General features: G+C 44.9%; 2 protein-coding genes across 2 annotated transcripts in view; one reads left to right on the top strand and one right to left on the bottom strand.

The window, feature by feature from the left end:
- The window catches only part of MYCBP (MYC binding protein), a 227,919-nt gene that overhangs the window by 56,229 nt on the left and 152,260 nt on the right, over positions 1–19,430 (bottom strand). The gene's annotated exons all lie outside the window — the stretch shown is intronic.
- MRPS15 (mitochondrial ribosomal protein S15) lies at positions 539–16,807 on the top strand. Its single transcript, XM_081962429.1, has 8 exons — positions 539–698; positions 1,429–1,491; positions 1,964–2,039; positions 2,332–2,380; positions 3,389–3,473; positions 7,097–7,155; positions 15,855–16,046; positions 16,620–16,807. The coding sequence occupies exons 1-8, from the start codon at positions 602–604 to the stop codon at positions 16,728–16,730; spliced, it is 732 nt and encodes a 243-aa protein (XP_081818555.1). The 5' UTR covers positions 539–601; the 3' UTR covers positions 16,731–16,807.

Below are 19,430 nucleotides of genomic sequence, written 5' to 3' on the forward strand. Positions count from 1 at the left end.
TTTCAACTGGGTGGGAATCCTAGGTAACTTTCAGAATTAGGATTCCAGAGATGTGCCAACATGTCCGACTTATTAAATTGAAACTTTAAGGATAGCTCTGCCTTGGACTCTGATTTAATTTTGCATATTTGGAACGCTGCCACCTGCTGCCACTGAATGCTACCCCTCAGCCATATGCCAAACTCACTTTTCAAACTAAAAGGAAACAACTTTTGGGATTGTCTGCAATATGTTAACTCTCAGCCTCTCTGACAAGGCACACGCACAGCAGGGTACAATTCTCAGTTCAGATCATTAAACGATGCGAGGGTAGAACTGGATTCACCACTGGAAGCTTTCAAGGAGAGACTGGACTGCCATCTGTCAGATGTGGTGTAGGGCGGGGGGTTGGACTAGATGACCTACAAGGTCTCTCTCTTCCCATTGATTTCACTTGCTCTCCGGCAACGACTCAACTGGGCAAAACCAAACGCTGCCATCTTCCCGTCGCCTTCCGCGGAGCCACGGCGCATGCCCGATGCCGCCGGCCCCGCCCTACGCGGTCCTCTCGGCGCGCCCTCTGACGCGCAAGATGGCGGCGCCCTACCCGTGAGCGGCGGCGATGCTGCGGCTGGTGCTGCGCGGCGGCTTTGCGCTCGCCGGGAGAAGCCGCCCCAAGCTCGTCGCGGGACCGGTGGAGGACACGCGTCAAGCGCCGGGTGAGGAAGGGTTAGCGGGCGGCCAGACCGACGTGGGGCAACACCCCTGCCCGCGCTCTACACCGCTTCCCCCTCAGCTGTCGGACTACAGCACCCATGTTGCTGTGTCTGCACGAGTGCAGGATGCGGGGATGGAGGGGTCCATTCGGCCTTGGCTACGATGGAGCTGCCCGCCTGGAGCTTCTTCTCGATTGGCCCCATTTCTGGCGGGGAGGATCGCGGCCGGCTTGGGCCGGAGGGAGGTTCGTGGCGTCGCCCAGACCTGATTCGCCGAGGGCGGGAGGAAGGCGGCTTTGCACTGGGATTCTCCTCCCTGGGCGCCTCTCTGTAGGCTGGGTTAATAGAGGGCAGGAACCCAATAACATCTGGCCGTACACGGTATAAATTCCCCTGCCCTGGTTCAGTTTTGTGTGTCTTTTGTTGAATCAACCACGATCATGCCTATAAAGATGTCTCGAAAACACCGTCCTGAGGTTAAAAACAAGCAGTCACCTGGCTTGTTAGCCTTTTTTCTTCCTCTGCTTGTTCTTGAACGGCAGGCAAGAAAAAAACCAGCTGGTTCTTCGCTCTCCATATAGTGCTTGTCTTAGGCGGACAGGCTGCTTAATGTCCCCAAACATCAAAGGGGAGTCGAGTTATTTTTTGTCACTACATGACTTCCAGTAAGAAGATGTTACTGCATTGCCCAGTGTGTTGTTCTGAACTGGTTTTGCATTTTTTATCTTTTCAGGGAAGAGCCCTTTTCTCCAAATAGTCAGAGAATATGCCAGGCCTGTCCGGAAAAAAAAAGAAGGTATGTATTCTAAATTGTTCAGCTTTGTTCTCATTATGCCTTCTGTGGGTGGAAAGGCAGACCATAAATTAAATAAGCAATGGTTGGTTTGGAGTCAGGAGTCAGGTTGCTGAGGATGCTTTATTTTGTGGATTTGAACATTGTCCGTAATCCCAGGACCTGATCCATTGAAATGGGAAAATAAAAGAGGATAGGAGTAAACTGTGATACCTCCCTTCCTTTTCATATCAATAGACACATTGGCTCAAAAAATTGGACAGCTGGATTTACTTCTGACTTCTGAGCAACTGATCTTAGTTAGCAGTTTGCTTCCACTTCCTTCTTTTTCCTTACCAGCAGAAAATTGAGAAGGACCTTGAAAATCCATTTTGGGAGCATCTACATATATCTTGTACAGATACTGGCCGTTATTGAAAAAATAATTGCTGAACAAAAATGTATATCAAAAGAAGAATTCTTTCTTTCTTTTCAGCTACCCCCAGCCATCTAGATGATCTGCCTGGTACAATGTTGAGGAAAGATTATGCCAATGTCTCAGCTATAGACAAGTAAGATTTGCAGGGATTGGTGAGAAATGAAGGGGGGGGGTTAGTACCTTTTAGTGACAATTCTGTCACATACCTTATTTTACAGTTGGAAGAAAAAAAAAAAGCTCCCAAGATACAATCTTACAAAATGCCCACCTTTCATATATGCTCTGTTAATATTCTCTGGAAAAATGGCCCTTTCAGCATTTCCTTTGCTACATTTTAAACCATTTGAGACCAATGGCAAATGCTAAGCCCCTCAGGAGATTTTAAAAAATAAATGGATCCAGGGAGACTCTGTGCTTTCCCGCAGGGTGGATGATGTCGTCAGAAGAATGCTGTCTCTGGAAATGGCAAGCCAGGTTAGTTTTTTGTTTTCCTTTTATAGAAAGTTTGGGATTTAGGAGCAAATACTGCTACCAATTAACTTTGGCCCACGGGGCTGGCCTCAAAATATCAAAGGACTGCCCCGCAAGTCCTCTACTGGTTAAAACGGACTGCAGGGGGCCCATCCGCGGCCTTTCCACAGCCCATTTTTGGCCTCCTGCAGCACTCTGCCAGCTGAAAACAGGCTGCGCTGAACCTCTGCACGGTTTATTTTCGGCCAGCAGAGTGTTGAAGGAGGACTGCATTGAACTGGATTACAATTATGTGGCCTCAAGTAAGTGCCTGATCTGCATACAGAACAAGCAATATCCTATGTTAATATTACAGTTTAATGCCAGATTTTACATACTGTAGGTCCATTTAATCGACAATCAACAATCTATAATTGCAGTCCTCATGATAACAGCCAGGATTGCTGGAATTGCTATTGTTAAATGATGTGATTACGTGGCACGCTTTATAACTGCATTGCTTAGCAACAGAATTCCTGGTCCCAATTGCTGTTGTAACCCGAGGACTGCCTGTACAGTATACCAACAGCCATGATATTTGTGAGCATTCATTGTCCTTCATGACTGTGTTTGCAGAACATACTTAATCAGGTGACCAAATCAACCCATTTCTGAGTTTGTATAATTCTTCTTAATCATAAACTTGGTTAGTACAATAATATCAAGCCACAACTGTTGTAATAATAAAATTTGAATGAAAAGAATCTTAGCATGCTTTACAAATCTCAGTTGCAACAGATGTGATTAAGTGTGAACAGTCCTATATGACAGCAAAATTCCCACTTTCTTCTACAGTAAGCAAGTAACTTTGAGTCTCTTTACCTCAGGATTTTCACCTGAAGCCCTAGATGGAGCAGTACTAACATACTATACTTGTTGAGAAACTGTGAAATGTACAAACTATACAGCAAACTATACTTGCAATTTTTTATCTACTGACTTCCATTCCCCAATGTTTGCTTGTGCCTGTAGAAGGAAAAAGTGAAAATGAAGAAGGAGCAGCTAGCAGCCAAAGTCCGCAGGAACCCAAATGACTGTGGATCTGCAGAGGTTCAAGGTAGGAAGAAAAGTGGAAGCTATCCTTCCTCCCCCTTAGTTCCATGGTTCTCCACTACAGTAGCTGTGTTTGTCTGTAGAAGGATGAGATGTGAAGTATTGTTGGAAACATTTGGAAATTGACTCATTCCTTTTCATGTAAAAGGAGAATTTATTCTTCTTTTAGTCTTCTTTCTATTTTTCCAATCTCATGGTCTATACTTCTGTCAGTATAATTGGATTCAGTTGCTTTGTAGGACTAATGAGAATGTATATGATTTAATGACCTCTAAGTTTAGAATGTAGGTGATTTGAATAAAATCACAAAGTTACCTGTGTTTTCCTGAAAATAAGAGGTCTTATTTTCTTTTGGGGCCCCAAATAAGCATTAGGACTTATTTTTGGGGGGGGTTCCCCCCCACCCCACCCCATGTACGTGACACCCCATTGTTTTTGCTTGCAGTGCGTCAGGGGGCTGTGCGGCCCGCCAGTGCTGCTGTCGTGAGGCAGAGGGGTGGAGCTGCCACACGTGCTCCGTATTGACTTACTTCAGGGCTCCCGCAGGCAGGTCACCGAAGCCCCGGCACCTGCCTTGCCTCACGACAGTGGCTCCGGCAACCCCATCCAGACCCTGCATGGCCACTGGCCCACTTCTTTGGCTTGATTGCAGCCACAATGGAGCAGGAGACTGAACAACACTCTGGTGCCGCAGCCATGAGGCAAGGCAGGGGTTGGTGCAGCAGCCCCACGCGCCCCACATTGGCTTCACTCAGGACTCCTGCAGTCTGGCAGCTGCGGCACCGCTCAGCTGCCTGCTCCATAGCAGCCATAAGAAAGAAGACGTGGGCCGGCGGCCACAGTTTATGCTGCATATATTTGCTGGTGGTGCTGCTGCCGCAAGGCAGGTGTCAGGGCATGGATAGCCTGGCTGCAGGGGCACTGGGAGAAGCCGGTGTGGGGCCCGTGGGGCAGCCCCACACCCTCACCCCCACGGGCGCAGCACCACAAACAACGAGATGGAATGGGCAGGTGGCTGGCTACGCAGGCTCTTAAGTAGGGCTTATTGGGGGGGGGCTTATATTAGATGCACACGTAAAAAAGCATGCTAGTTGCCAGAAGTCAGTATGGATAAGCTATCAGTCTGTTGGAGTAAGATTATTTTTTAAAAAAATAATTAAATTACACATACAAATCTGGTGTAGTAGGTTAAAGTGTTGGATTGATCCACCCCAATCACAGAAGCTCATGGGTGACAATGGGGTGGCCATTCTCCTTCAGCCAAAGCTCCCACACAGGATTATTGTGGGGGGAAATTTGTGTCATGTATCCATTTTGAGATCACAAATGAAACAAGTGTGACAAATATTGCCAAGTTGATATCATATCAGTTTTTCATTAACATTCCTTGGTGGTAGAAATGCTCTTGATTAAAAAAACATGTTTGACAAAATATCATTTTTGACATTCAGGTTAATCAAGTAGGAGCTTACAAATGGGCCTTGAGGTTGCCTGGCGGTTCTAGGAGAGTGCAGAGCCGCCCCGTGCCCCTCGCATCCTACATTGTTGCCATGAAGTGGCTAGAAGTTGGACTTGTCCTGGAGACAAAGTAAAGAGCTGCAGAGTTTGGTCTTGTCCTTGCACTTTATTAATCCCACGGATGATGGTGCTTATTACATTTGCAATCCAATTAAAAATTGGATTCAATAACTAGTGCACTCAAATGGAAACAAATCTGAAACAAACAGGATTGATATTTTTTAGAGAAACAGGATTAGAATGTATGTTTGCATTAAAACAGACAAATGCAAACTCTTGCAGGGAATAGAACTGAGATGCATTGGAAGAGGATGGGAGAAAGTGGGCCTAGCAGCAACTGCATGGAAAAAATACCCTGCAAGGTGGCTGTAACCTACATGAGTCAGTTTTGTGGCCATAAATAAGCAAAAACAGTTTAAGTACCATCAATAAAAGTATAGTTTCCAGAACACAGAAAGAAGAGTTCCATGGTGTTCTGCTTTAATTATACTCATTCAGACCTCACCTTGAGTAGTTGGCACCATTCTGGGTACATTTTCATATATATTAAAAAAAACCTTCTAGAAGAGGAATGCTAGGGGGTAGAAACTTAATCTTATGAAGGCAGATGAAAGAAAATACTGTTAAAGGGGGAGGGGGCAATGCCATCATATGCTCTCAGCTCTTTGAGCTAGACCAGCATAGGAAACCAAGGTTGTGTATGCTTATACTACTTTTATTGTGAAGTAACACAATCTTGGGAGTCTAAATGTGCCCCCTCCCAATCTTCATGGGAACTAAGGAGAGTCTTGTCTGAGATGTTTTCTCAGGTGGAAGTTCTTCCTTGGACTTCCATTTTTTTCCTCCATAAATTCAATAAAGAAATAGCATATTCATTAAATAACAGATTTTAAGTTAAAGCAAGACAAATTCTGCTTGAGGGCGGGGGGGGGGGGGAGAGAGGCTGGGCAGCCACTGGAGCAGTGGGGTGGCCTGGTTGGTTGGCCTGGGACGTGGTGAAAGAGTGAGTTCGTTTCCTGCAGCTTCGTGCAAGTTCAAGATCCCACTGAGGCAATAACTCCAGAGTACAGTCAAACTTCAAGTGAATCCTGCTGCATAGATGATAACATCGCATAGAATTGCTGTCCAGATTGTTGCCTTTGACAGTTGCCTTTTGGGCAGGCGGCTATAAGGAGGCTCCGCTTTAGGGTGCGTGTATGTCAGACTCGGGACCTGGTGTGCCAGCTTGGCAGGAATTTCACATGACATCCAAAATGAATGCTTCTTCCCCCTCCTCAAGCAAATCTGAATTATATTCAACAATAATTTCACCATTTACCCAGGAGCAAATAAATTGCTCTGTTCCTTTCTGAGAAAAGTGGTGCCTGGTTCACGGATCTTTGAAAGGATAAGTCAAAGGAGATGGGGAGATTTGCCCTCTGTGGGGTGTGGTAGCCACCAATTTATGCCTCTGTTTAGGTAAACCTCACATTATGCCTCTGAAGTTTGATTGTAAACTTCAGCCAAAACAATTTCCTGAAAACCTATATAAGACAGTTTAGAATATTGATTAAGGGGGCCAGGAGATCACAAGTCTTTCTTTAGGCACAAAACTGGGTGACTTTGGGACAACCGCACTCTCCCAGCCCAACCCACCTCACAGGGTTATTGTTCCATGGCAAATAGGAGGCGGGAGCATTGTGTGCATCATTGGATGTAAAATCTAATTTTAAAAAATAGGATCAATCGTAATCTTACAGATACCTATCTACATACTTTTTGTATTAAAAAATGTAACATAAAAGGAAAAGGAATTCAAGAAGGAAGAGGACAAAAAGTTCTTAAAGAATATAGTGCTTATGATTGGTTGGACTAGAAATAATTGAGATGCCCAGTAGAGCTGATTATGCTTTTCACACCTTTCTCTCTGGATTCACTCTGTTGCCTTTCAGCAGAACACCAAAACAACCGGGAACTCTATTCCCATGTGTAACACTGAACACCCTTTCACCAAGGAGAAGAAATCCCACCTCTTGAAAGTGCCTGGCTGCTAATGTTCATGTGTACTCTCTAAAATAGGAGAAGAAAACATAACGGGAGCTTTTCTAACTTCTCTTCTTAATGTTCTAGTTGCCTACTTGACGGCCATGATCCGCTCCCTCAAAGAACATCTGCAGATGAACCCCAAGGTATGATGAGTCTTCAAAGCGTTTAAGCTGCTTGTTATGTAACCTCTATAAACCGTGTCTTCTAAGTCAGCAGATTTTATTGAAAAGCACTGCAAACAAATGGATGACGGAGAATTGGATTTTTGGCAGTCCTTATTGAATGCCATTATCTTCAGATGCAAAGCGGTTCATTCTTCAAGTGAACATCGCAAAATTCAGCACAGATGCATACCCATCACATTATTCTTTTCTTACAGAGTTAGATGATGTTCCTTAAGGGAAGAGAGCTGGAGGCATGAGAGAAGGGGGGGGGGAGTAAAATCAATGGCAATATCTCACCACTTTGTTCTCACCTTGCAAACTGCCCTTGCTGCCATCGTGTCCATCTATCATTTTGTACATTGTTCTTTCATCATTAAAATTCTGAGCGTTTCTTTTTTGAGGACCCAAAGGTGCTTTTTTTTCAAAAGGCAACTGGGCCTTCTTCGTTTTTCCTTGAAGATGTTTCACTTTTTCAGTTCTAATTGAAGTATCTTGGATGTGAAATGAAATATCTTCAAGGAAAAAAGCAAGTAAGTCTAGTTGCCTTTTGAAAAAAAAAGCACCTTTGGGACAACCATGACCTGGATGATTGAGAATCTCCATAGACATCTTTTTTGAGGATTTCATAAACTCCACCCAACCATGTCTTACTTTCAGTCTTCCTTTTATTTATTATTTATTTATTTATTTTATTGAACTTATTAGTCGCCCCCTCTCCCCACAGGGACTCGGGGCGACGTACAGAGCAATAATCAAGATAGCACCATAAAATCGTGCAGAGGAGGTAAAAATAAGTCCATAAATAAGCATACTTACAAAGTTTAAAACCCCAAAAATATTAAAAACAAAATTTCCCATTGTAAAAGGACCTGGGGTGGCAAGATAGTAACGTTATGCCAGGCCGGCTTGACAAAACAGGTAGGTCTTCAGCTTCATACGGAAGGAGCGAAGATCGGTTGTTGTCCGGATGTCTGGGGGGAGGTCATTCCAAAGGGTAGGGCCCACCACAGAGAAGGCCCTACTCCTGGGCACCGTCCCCAGGCACTCTCTAGAGGACGGCACCCGGAGTAGCCCCTCCCTGTGTGAGCGAGTGGGTCGCAGGGATGTATGGGGCAGGACGCGATCCCGCAGGTAACTAGGCCCTGTGCCATGGAGCGCTTTGAAGATGGTAACCAGTACCTTGAAGCGCACCCGGTAGGCCACAGGAAGCCAGTGCAGCTCGCGCAGGATAGGTGTTATATGGGAGAATCTCGATCTCCCCATAATAACCCGTGCGGCTGCATTCTGGACCAACTGCAGTCTCCGGGCGCACCTCAAGGGGAGCCCCATGTAGAGAGCGTTACAGTAGTCCAGGCGGGACGTCACCAGCGCGTGAGTGACTGTGCGCAAGGCCTCCCGGTCCAAAAGGGGCCGCAACTGGCGCACGAGGCGAACCTGGTGGAACGCCCCCCTTGCCACGGCCGCCACGTGATCTTCTAAGGTCAGCCGATCGTCAAGGAGGACGCCCAAGTTGCGCGCCCCTTCCACCGGGGCTAATTGCTCATCCCCGATGGTCAGCGATGGAATATGCTGATTGAATCGGGAAGCCGGGAACCACAGCCACTCTGTCTTGGAGGGGTTGAGCCTTTTCTCACAACCCATTCGCATACTCATTTTGAAATCCAATCTTCATTCATTCTCTACTGTGTATGATCAAGCTGGAGAACGGAAGCCTCCGAGGACGCAATCTTGCACCCCTGCAGGCTTCCATTTTCCAGAGCAAAAGCTTTTGGTACGGAAGCTTTTTGGAAGCCTTCAGGGGGGTGATCTCAGGCTCCTTCGGGCTCACCGAGGCTGCCTGGCACTCCAAAGGTGGATTGGGCCTCCTGCACAGGCAGCCTCGGTGAATCAGCCAAGCTGAGCAGGGCCCGTTCGTCCCGCTCTGTCTCTGCTCTCACTGCTCTGCTGTTGGAGCTCCGGGAGCAGGCAAAGAATGGCTGGAGACAGCTCCATTGGCCATGGAAACCTTTGCAAAGTGAGGGAGTCTCCACAGGCCCCGTGCCTGTTAGTTCCCTGGGGAGGCGGGGAGAGATAGGCAGGGGGAATGTTGGGGTGTCTCTGCCGTTGGTCGTAAGGGTGAATGACTGCTGTTCTGCTGCAACATTCGTAGATCAATTTATCCCTTTTATTATTTAATTCTGTTCACTGTACTGGTATTCCCTTGTTTTCTCCCAAACATTTTTAAAAATTCCATCAAAATTACTCCCCCCCCCTTAACTTCTTCTGATGTCATTCTTTATACCAGCGATGGCGAACCTTTTTTGGCTCGCGTGCCACAAGTGGGGGGAGCGCAGGGGGGTCGTGTGCAGGCGTGCCGCACCCATAATGCAATGCGCACTACAGCCACTCCCCCCCCCCCATTTTTACATGCTTTTTTCGCCCTCCCCAGGCTCCAGAGGCTTTATAGGAGCCTGGGGAGGGCGAAAAGAGCCTCCCCCGCCCTCCCGGAGGCCCTCCGGAGGCTTCCCTGAAGCCTTCGGAACGCTTAAAATGACCCTCCGAGCAAACCGGAAGACTTCCGGTTTGCTCGGAGGGTCGTTTTAAGAGTTCCGAAGGCTTCAGGGAAGCCTCTGGACGGTCCCCGAAGCCTCGGGGGGGGGGCTCTTTTCACCCCCCCAGGCTTCTATAAAGCCTCTGGAGTCTGGGGAGGGGGAAAAATGGCTCTTAAAAACGGTGAACTCAGCTGGCCAGCATGCGCATGCGCGCTGTCCAGCTGACAGGGCAGTGCTTCGCGTGCCCTGACAAATGGCTCCGCATGCCACCTGTGCCATAGGTTCGCCATCACTGCTTTATACTCTTGGACCACTTTCTTAGCAGCTGTCTTTTTTCTCCATGCACATTGTGCCATCTTTTTCATTCATTTTCAATTTTTTATAATTGGCCTCATCTGTAGTCTTATTTTCATTTCATTTTGTCATTTCACTAAGCATAATTCTTCATAGATTCTGTTAATCAAATGTAACCTGTGAGATACAGTAATGTAATCCTGTAAGATACTTTTTTTCACTTGTTTTCAAGCAGCGTCTCTGTCCTCTCTCCATTCATTCTGTTGCATTAGTAATCTGTTTTCTAATATTCAGGATTCAGACTTTTTTCTCCTACATTTATACAATAATACAATAATAGAGTTGGAAGGGACCTTGGAGGTCTTCTAGTCCAACCCCCTGCCTAGGCAGGAAACCCTATACCGTTTCAGACAAATAGCTATCCAACATCTTCTTAAAGACTTCCAGAGTTGGGGCATTCACAACTTCTGGAGGCAAGCTGTTCCACTGATTAATTGTTCTAACTGTCAGGAAATTTCTCCTCAGTTCTAAGTTTCTTCTCTCCTTGATTAGTTTCCAGCTTCTTGTTCTACCCTCAGGTGCCTTGGAGAATAGTTTGACTCCCTCTTCTTTGTGGCAACCCTTGAGATATTGGAACAATGCTATCATGTCTCCCCTAGTCCTTCTTTCTCTTAAGCTAAACATACCCAGTTCCTGCAACCGTTATTCATATGTTTTAGTCTCCAGTCCCCTAATCCTGTTTGTTGCTCTTCTCTGCACTCTTTCTAGAGTCTCCACATCTTTTTTACATCGTGGCAACCAGAACTGAATGCAGTATTCCAAGCGTGGCCTTACCAAGGCATTATAAAGTGGTATTAACACTTCACGTGATCTTGATTCTATCCCTCTGTTGATGCAGCCTAGGACTGTGTTGGCTTTTTTGGCTGCTGCTGCACACTGCTGGCTCCTATTTAAATGGTTGTCCACTAGGACTCCAAGATCCCTTTCACAGTTACTACTACTGAGCAAGGTACCACCTATACTGTACCTGTGCATTCCATTTTTGTTGCCTAAATGTAGAACCTTACTCTTTTCACCATTGAATTTCATTTTATTAGATAGTGCCCAATGTTCAAGTTTGTCAAGATCCTTCTGTATCTTAAGCCTATCTTCTGGAGTGTTGGCTATTCCTGCCAGCTTGGTGTCATCTGCAAATTTGATGAGTTCCCCATTTATTCCCTCATCCAAATCATTGATGAAGATGTTGAAGAGGACTGGGCCTAAAACAGAGCCTTGGGGTACTCCACTGCATACTTCCCTCCATGTAGATGCAGTTCCATTGAGGACTACACGTTGAGTGCGGTTGGTCAGCCAGTTACGAATCCATCTGGTGGTGATGCTGTCTAACTCACATTCTTCTACTTTATCTAATAGTTGGTTATGGTCTACCTTATCAAAAGCCTTACTGAAGTCCAAATAAAACTATATCGACGGCATTCCTCTGGTCCACTAATTTTGTCACATTATCAAAGAATGCAATAAGGTTAGTCTGGCATGATCTGTTTTTGACAAACCCACGTTGGCTTTTGGCTATTACTTTGTTTGCTTCTAGGTGTTCGCAAATTCGTTGCTTGATTATTTTTTCCAGAATCTTTCCTGGTATTGAGGTCAGGCTGATAGGTCTGTAGTTTCCTGGATCTAATTTTTTCCCTTTTTTGAAGATGGGAACCACATCAGCTCTTTTCCAGTCCTCTGGTAATTCCCCGGTGCTGGTAGTTCCCCGGTGTTTATTCTTCTCTCATTTCAACTTCTTTTGGGTTTTTTCCTTTCCATATCCAATTTTCCCCAAAATTCATTCTTTTTAATTTTTTTTATTTTTGTTTTAACTTTTTAAAAATACAAATAATACAAACATATTAAATACAAAAAGAAAGAGAAAAGAAAAAGGGAAAAAAACAAATATTATAGTGCACCCCTGCCCCTCCAGAGAGCTTTTTTTTACCCTTATATTTCTTCATCTATAACAATTAAAAGATATACAATATATTCCAATTGTGCCCTTATCCCCTCCAAAACAACATATATTCTTGAGTGGGTTTATTTCCTTTGCCTTCCACCAACACTGATTTTATAAAATCCCCCCCCCCCATATTTCATTATAATTATTTGCTTTGATCATCCCCTTTTTAAATTTAATTTCTGTTGTTAGTTTATCATTTGGGGTCATACTCCTAATTTCATTATACCACTCATTTCTTTGAATATTCCAATTTCGTCCCCAATATTTAGCTGTCGCTAATCTATGTGATGTGATTATCAAGTTTACAATCAATTCCTTTTTTGTTTCATTTATATCCCGTTTTTCCACCAGCAACAGTAATGTAATCCTCAGTGACATATCTAAATGTACATTCAAAAGTGCTCTAATTTCTGTAAACACCATATCCCATATTTTTGTGCACTATCACAATCCCACCACATATGTTTATATATTCCAACCTCTTTCTTGCACCTCCAACAAATATTTGTATATTTACCATCTGTTTAATTTCACGTGATATTAGGTACCTCCTCCATATCACTTTATATCCATTTTCCTTAACTCTGACATATTCTTATATACTCTTCTATTCCAAATATTTTTCCAATCATCATCATTTATTTCTCCCAAATCTGATTCCCAAATTAATTTCAAACCTTTTGCCTGCTCTTCTAATTCAGTTAATATTCTATACATTTCCCCAATTCTTCCTTTCCCTATATATTCTTCATTTATCTCACATTCTTTTATAATCATTTCAAATTTTGTTAGCTATTTTTCTCCTTGAATCTTTCTTCCACTTTTATCCATTTCTCAAATTGTACTAAATTCAACCAATTTAATTTAATATCTGTTAAAACTTTATTTAGTTGTATTATATCATTTCTGATTTTTCCCAGTTTATTTGTAATCCACTGTATTTCCCAAATTCATTTAGGTGTAAATATATCCTCTCTATAGTAACTACAGGATATTGAAATGTTAATAATGTATCATCTGCAAATAAATTTATTTTAATTTTCTTCTGTATTCCAATTCCTTCAATCAATGAATCTTCTCTAATTGCATTTGCCAAAACCTCCATTAATAATGCAAATAAAACTGGGGATAAGGGGCGGCCCTGTCTCGTTCCCCAGCTTAAGGTTTCTCTAACACCATCATTTATGGCTATACTCGCTTTATTCTCTGAATATAGTTGATTTATCACTTGCATAAATTTCCCCCCAAAACCCAACTTTTCTATTAATATCTTCAATGTAGGCCATTCCACACAATCGAAGGCCTTAAATATATCTAATGCTGATACACTGATTGCTTATTTTATGTATACTGAGAGCCTATGCACCAAAGACAAATTCCTTGTGTGTCCAATCATACTTGGCCAATAAAGAATTCTATCCTATCCTATCCCACCTGTCTTTAATTTTTGATTCTTTATATAATAACCTATGTTTAATACCCTTCTTACTGTATCTGACATTTGTCGGCCTCTTATAAATCTACACTGGTCATTTTTAATATAATTCTCTATAAATATATTCACTTTTGCTGTAAAAATCTTAGCATCCTGATTAATAAGTGATATTGGTCTATATCAGCGATGGTGAACCTTTTTTGACTTGCGTGCCACAAGTGGGGGGAGCGCAGGGGGGTCATGTGTGGGTGTGCCGTACCCATAATGCAATGCGCGACCCACCCAGTGCGCATACACGCACAACAGGTGCCCCCCCCCATTTTTACATGCTTTTTTTGCCCTCCCCAGTCTCCAGAGCTTTATAGGAGCCTGAGGAGGGCGAAAACAGCCTCCCCCACCCCCCTGGAGGCCCTCCGGAGGCCTCAGGGATCGTGCGGAGGCTTCCCTGACGCCTTTGGAGCGCTCAAAACGACTCTCCGAGCAAACTGGAAGTGACTTATATTAACCTATAAAGCCTCTGGAGCCTGGGGAGGGCGAAAAATGGCTTTTAAAAATGGTGAACTCAGGTGGCCAGCGCGCGCATGCGTGCTGGCGAGCTGACAGGGCAGTGCCTTGCGTGCCCTGACAAATAGCTCCGTGTGCCACCTGTGGCACGCGTGCTATAAGTTCGCCATCACTGGTCTATATGATCCTGGGTTTGTATAATCTTTACCTGGTTTCGCTATCAGTATTATCAAGGATTGCTTCCAGGAACATGAATATTTTCCCCTTCCATTATTTTATTAAACATTATCTTCATCTTCGACATCAATAGCCCTTTGAAATTTTTATAATATTCTATACCTAATCCCTGGTGTCTTACCTTTTTTCAATTTATTCATAACTTCCACTATTTCCTTTTCTTCTGTTTGTGATTCCATTATTTCTTTATCGTTTTCTTGAATTTTACAATTTAATTTTTTTTCTATATATGCCTGACTTTCACATTTATGTCATTTCCCTTATATAGCTTTTCAAAGGACTTATGAAATAGCAACAATTTTTCTCTCATCATATTACCTCTTTCCCCCTTGTCGTTCTTTATTACTCCAATCAGGCTTTTTGCCTTTTTATCTTGTGTGGCTCTAGCCAGCATTCTAGAATTTTTATTACTGTTTTCATAAAATTCCCTATTTAAGTATATTAGATTTCTCTGAACCTGTTCTATCTCAATATTTTGCAACTCTTTTCTTTTAGCTGATAGCTGTAACATAATCCTATTCTCTCTACTTTCTATATATTTATTCTCTAGTTCCCTAATTTCCTCCTCCTCTATATATTTCTCTTTTTGTTTTTTTATGAGTATTTTATCGCTAAACCTTGCATTACTGCTTTCATTGCATCCCATATTATACCTATATTACTACCTCCCTCTTCATTTTTAGCCCATATTACTTTTAATTCCCTTTCCATTTTTTCTAAAACCTCTTTATTTTTAAAAATTCTCAAATCCATTCTCCATCTACTTGCCTGTTTAGAATCGCAATCTTATTTCCATATCCATTGTTACCATTGCATGATCAGATATTTCAATTAAAAATTCATTATTGACGCTACCAAAAACTAATTACTATCACATTGAGAACTTTTTGTCATTCTTGTATTGTTGCTGTTTTAAACATCCAATAATTTAATAAAAGTCGACCATCTTCATTCAACTCTATTACATCTTCCCACTTTCATCATTTCACAAAGATACATCATAGCTATTTCTCTCTTGGTCATTTCATTTGATTATTCATGCTCTTTGCGTGCACTCCTCCAGCGTTCAGAATTTCAGTTTTCCAATACCAAGGTCATCAACAAATAGATATATTAATATTGATTACCACTCCCATAAAGCTTTACATTAAGATAGATAAGGTGGAGTTCAGGTTACCAGCCTGAATTGTTACTATGTCACCTAGTAACAGTGTTCCCTGCTAACTCCTGGTCAATTCTGGCATATTATGGCAGGATTTCTAATCCAATGACCTCATTACAAGCCAGTATCCTATTGCCTGTATCCCATAAACTAGACCAGGCCTATCAAACTGGTGGCCCTCGAGCTGGATATGGCCCTTGCAGGCCACGCCCGCCCTGGCTTTGCAAAGGTAAAAAACATTGCAGTGCAATTGGGTTTGACACCTCTGAACTAGATGATACATGCTTTAGATCCAATTCTGAGAAGTACAAAAGTTTATTTTTTAAACGGTTCTCAGAGATCACAGTGTAATAAATAATGTTCCTTATTTCCCAACACAATATTTTTCTGTCTAGCTAATTATTGCTCTCTTTCAATAAACTTGCAAATGTTGTCAGTAAATTAATAACCAGAAAGTTGAAAAATTAAAACACTTGGATCCATGAATAATTCACTGAAGAGACTACAACTTTCTAGGACAAGGTTAACCTTACCCATATGATGATAGCCACTGACCGGCGGACTGTGTTGCTGAAATACTTACGTAATAGCCGCTATGATATCTTTGAGAACACGTGCAAGCAGCTGGAAATTGAGTACTCACCGCCTCCACAATACCGGCGGAAAATCACACGGCGCGCAGCTGTCAAGAAGGAATTTAGAGCCATGGTAGGTTAAGAATGGCTGGCCTACAGAAGGTGACCTACAGAAACAGCCTGGGCAACGGCAGCTTCTATAGCGTAGAGAATTAGCTTGGGATGGGCATAGGCTTCAGACAAGGAAAGGGGCTTGGAAGGCCATACTTGACAAGGATCCTGTCCAATGAGTGAACAGCATTTCTGTCTCCAGTTTTAGAGTGGGTGGGTAAGGACAGCATGTAAGAGTAGGAAAGCCTAGAAAGTGGCCGGGCTAAGCGAAGCGGTCATCCGCAGCAGGAGCCAGCAGCTTGTGGGTGGAGGGCAGCTTGCCCTGCCTTAATCTGTGCAGAAAATAGCATGACTGAGCCAGAGCTTATTCCTTGGACCATTCTTGGTTGGCTTTATGTTTCACATTCAGATAAAATGGGGCAGACTACATTTATGGCTTGGTCCTTACTGTCTTATTGTAGCAGTTGCAGACATAGGAATGGAGACCTTCCATGTATGGTGGCAGTGGAAGCAGAAGCTGCTTATTTCTCCAGGCTGAAAGGACATTTGGGAAGCTAAATCCTCAATTAAATCTCTCCTTCCCATTAATATTCAGGTCTACAAAGAGAAGCAAAAGCTAAGAGCTCTGGAAAGATTGAAGCAGATGGAAAAGCAAGATGAAGGAATAAAGGAGCCGGCTCAGACAAAGGAGGATACCCCAGGCTGAGCTGGACATAACTTCTGTTGATGGGAGGAGAATCTCAAACTGAGGAACAAATCTTATAATAAAACACTGAACACCAACTTTTCATCTGCATCTGTCTATGTGCAAATATGTGCATATCTTTTTTTTAAACTTCATCTATATGTTAGATCAGGAATCTCCAAATTTGTCAATTTTAAGATTTGTAGACTTCAACTTTCAGAATTCCCAGATAGTTGGATTCTGGGAGTTGAAGTCCACAAGTCTTAAAATTACCACGTTCGGAGACTCTTCTGTTAGATATTAGTTATTGTTCCAGTTACCTAAATATTATAGGGATTGTTTTGCCATTCTCAACAGTCTGAGGAAGGAGATCACCAAATTGGATTTAACCAAAAGCATTATTCACAGTCCTCTTCCTGCAGGACTCAGTCCAGTGGCACCCTTGTTCTTGTGATCAGTGGGGTTTGTTTGCATCTTCCCAGAGAGCCTTGGTTTCTTTTTTAAAAAGAATTGAAGTGGAGACCCTCAATTTATGAGTAAAAAATATTCCATTGTTTCGGCAGAACATGGGAGTTTATACCTGTCCAGCTTATTTTTTTTCCTGAGTAGCCCATATAAAAATACTGAAAGACCTGGCCAAATGCAAAAGAAATAGGAGCAGAACTAAGCCCCCCCCCTTCCCCCCCTCACAAAGGGCCTATTACATGCAGTGATCGGCGGTGAGGGTTATGGCTGGGGAGGCTGGTGACGTCATCAGGAAGGCGGGGAATGGGACCACGTGTGCAGCACACGTGGTCCCATTCTCCGCCTTCCTGAGTGAACATTAAGGGGACCGTGGAGTGCACTGATCCGCGTAGCATTGCTTCCTCCACCGGCGCCAGTCCCTTCCCCCCCCACTCCTTCAAGGTCTCCCACCAACCCAAAGCCCGATCCCCAGCTCCCTCGGGCAAGGCTTGAGCGGGGTGAATGGGAAAGCAACGAAAGGGGCTGCGCTTTCACCCCGCTCAAGCCTTGCCGCCTGCAGCCACCACCCTCCCTCGCTGCCCCTTTCGTTGCTTTCCCGCCCGCGTCTAAGGCACGCCAAAGCCTCCTTCGTCCCCCCCAGCGTGCGTCCTTTTTATTTCCCGCGACACCCCCCCCCCATTTCGGGAAAGCTTTCCCCATTGCCTGGGGGGTGAAGGGGGCGGCTCCTCTCCCCCCACTCCCTCCGTCCCTGCCTCTCCTCAGCCCCAAAGCTCCGTCTGCGCGACTCACTTCCAAGGCGGTGGCTGGAGAGGCGCGCAAGAACGGCGAGTGGTTTCCCACCAAAGCGGCGTTGTGCGCGCAAGAAGGAAAAGTCCGCGGCGAAGCCCTTGTCGCCCCGAGATCGGTGGAAAAGAGCGCTAGGTAGCTGGAAAAGACAGCTGGGTAGATGCGTGTTTGCGTGCCTTTGTCCTCCGGCAGCGCCGACATTTCTGCCTCCGCCCTCCGCAGCTCCCGGGTGCACCCGGACGGAGGTAGCCAGAATGGCGCCGAGGCAGTCCGGCCGGACGAAAGAGCGAGCGCGCCAGGGAGCTGTGGAGGGCGAGGCAGAAATGTTGGTGCTGCCGGAGGACAAAGGCACGCAAACACGCATCTACCCAGCTGTCTTTTCCAGCTACCTAGTGCTCTTTTCCACCGATCGCGCACGCTTTTCGTGCGCATTTGGAATAAACAATGATTTTGAAATTGGTTTGGCAAGGCGGGCGGAGTTGCGGTTCTCAGTCGAAGCTGCGGGCGGCCGAGGCTCCGACAAGAGCGAGGCGCGCACGCCAGGGCCGGAAGGTAGCCCGCAGCTACCCCCTCCTCTCCTCCCTGTCGCTCTCGGCTGGAGCCAACCTCGCCGGCCCTTCCAGAGCCGGAGCGGGGAGGAGCAAAGAAAAAGGGGCGGAAGTGCAAACAAGAGCTTGGGGCGACAAGGGCTTCGCCGCGGACTTTTCCTTCTTGCGCGCACAACGTGCGCGATCGGTGGAAAAGAGCACTAGGAAGCTGGAAAAGACAGCTGGGTAGATGCGTGTTTGCGTGCCTTTGTCATTGTTTATTTCACAAACCTTGATTTTTGTTTTCAATAAATGGCAATGTGAGATTAAGAAAAAAAAACTGGAAATGCTCAGGCCAAATATTTGCCTTGTTAGGTTTTTCAACTTCCCCTCCTTTCTGCCATCAGAATAACAGAGTTGGAAGGACTTTGGGAGGTCTTCTAGTCCAATGCCCTGCACCGGCAGGAAACCCTCTACCACTTCAGACAAGTGGTTATCGGACTTCCGGTTCCGGTTGTGGAGCACGACGGGCGTGTTTCGCTCGCCCCGCGTGCTCTTGATCGGTGGGGCACAGGGAACCTTGTAGGGGCCCCTGCCGAGGGGGCAGCTAGCGGGGGGGTCCTCTGCGGCGGCGGCCACGGGGGGGCTCCCTGCATTTCCCTAGGCACCAGGAGGCTAAAGGGGAGGCGCGAGGAGCTCCTGCGCGCTTTCGCGACGAGACGGCTGGGTGAATTTGACAATTGGAAGGCTGCAGCTGCAATGTGGTGAGGTGGATATTCTCCCCGTTCCCTTTTCTGACTGTTAAAAAAAAAGGATTGCCAGCTTTTTAAAGCGTTCAATCTGTTCCTGGGAAGTGTGACTGGAGGGAGGGGGACTTCCCCCCCCCTTGGAAAAGCGGCTTTAAACTGCTCTCTACCCCCGGAGGAGGAGGAGGGGGGAGAGC

Source organism: Natrix helvetica, assembly GCF_964273705.1.
Source record: "Natrix helvetica genome assembly, chromosome: 9".
NCBI classification, from domain to species: domain Eukaryota; kingdom Metazoa; phylum Chordata; class Lepidosauria; order Squamata; family Natricidae; genus Natrix; species Natrix helvetica.

What these genes read in the sequence shown, in the direction of transcription:
- MRPS15 (XM_081962429.1), top strand. Translation starts at nt 602, where the DNA reads ATGCTGCGGCTGGTGCTGCGCGGCGGCTTTGCGCTCGCCGGGAGAAGC. An exon ending in AATGTCTCAGCTATAGACAA is followed by an intron (nt 2,040 to 2,331) that starts GTAAGATTTGCA and finishes GCTTTCCCGCAG; the next exon opens with GGTGGATGATGTCGTCAGAA. An exon ending in TGGATCTGCAGAGGTTCAAG is followed by an intron (nt 3,474 to 7,096) that starts GTAGGAAGAAAA and finishes TTAATGTTCTAG; the next exon opens with TTGCCTACTTGACGGCCATG.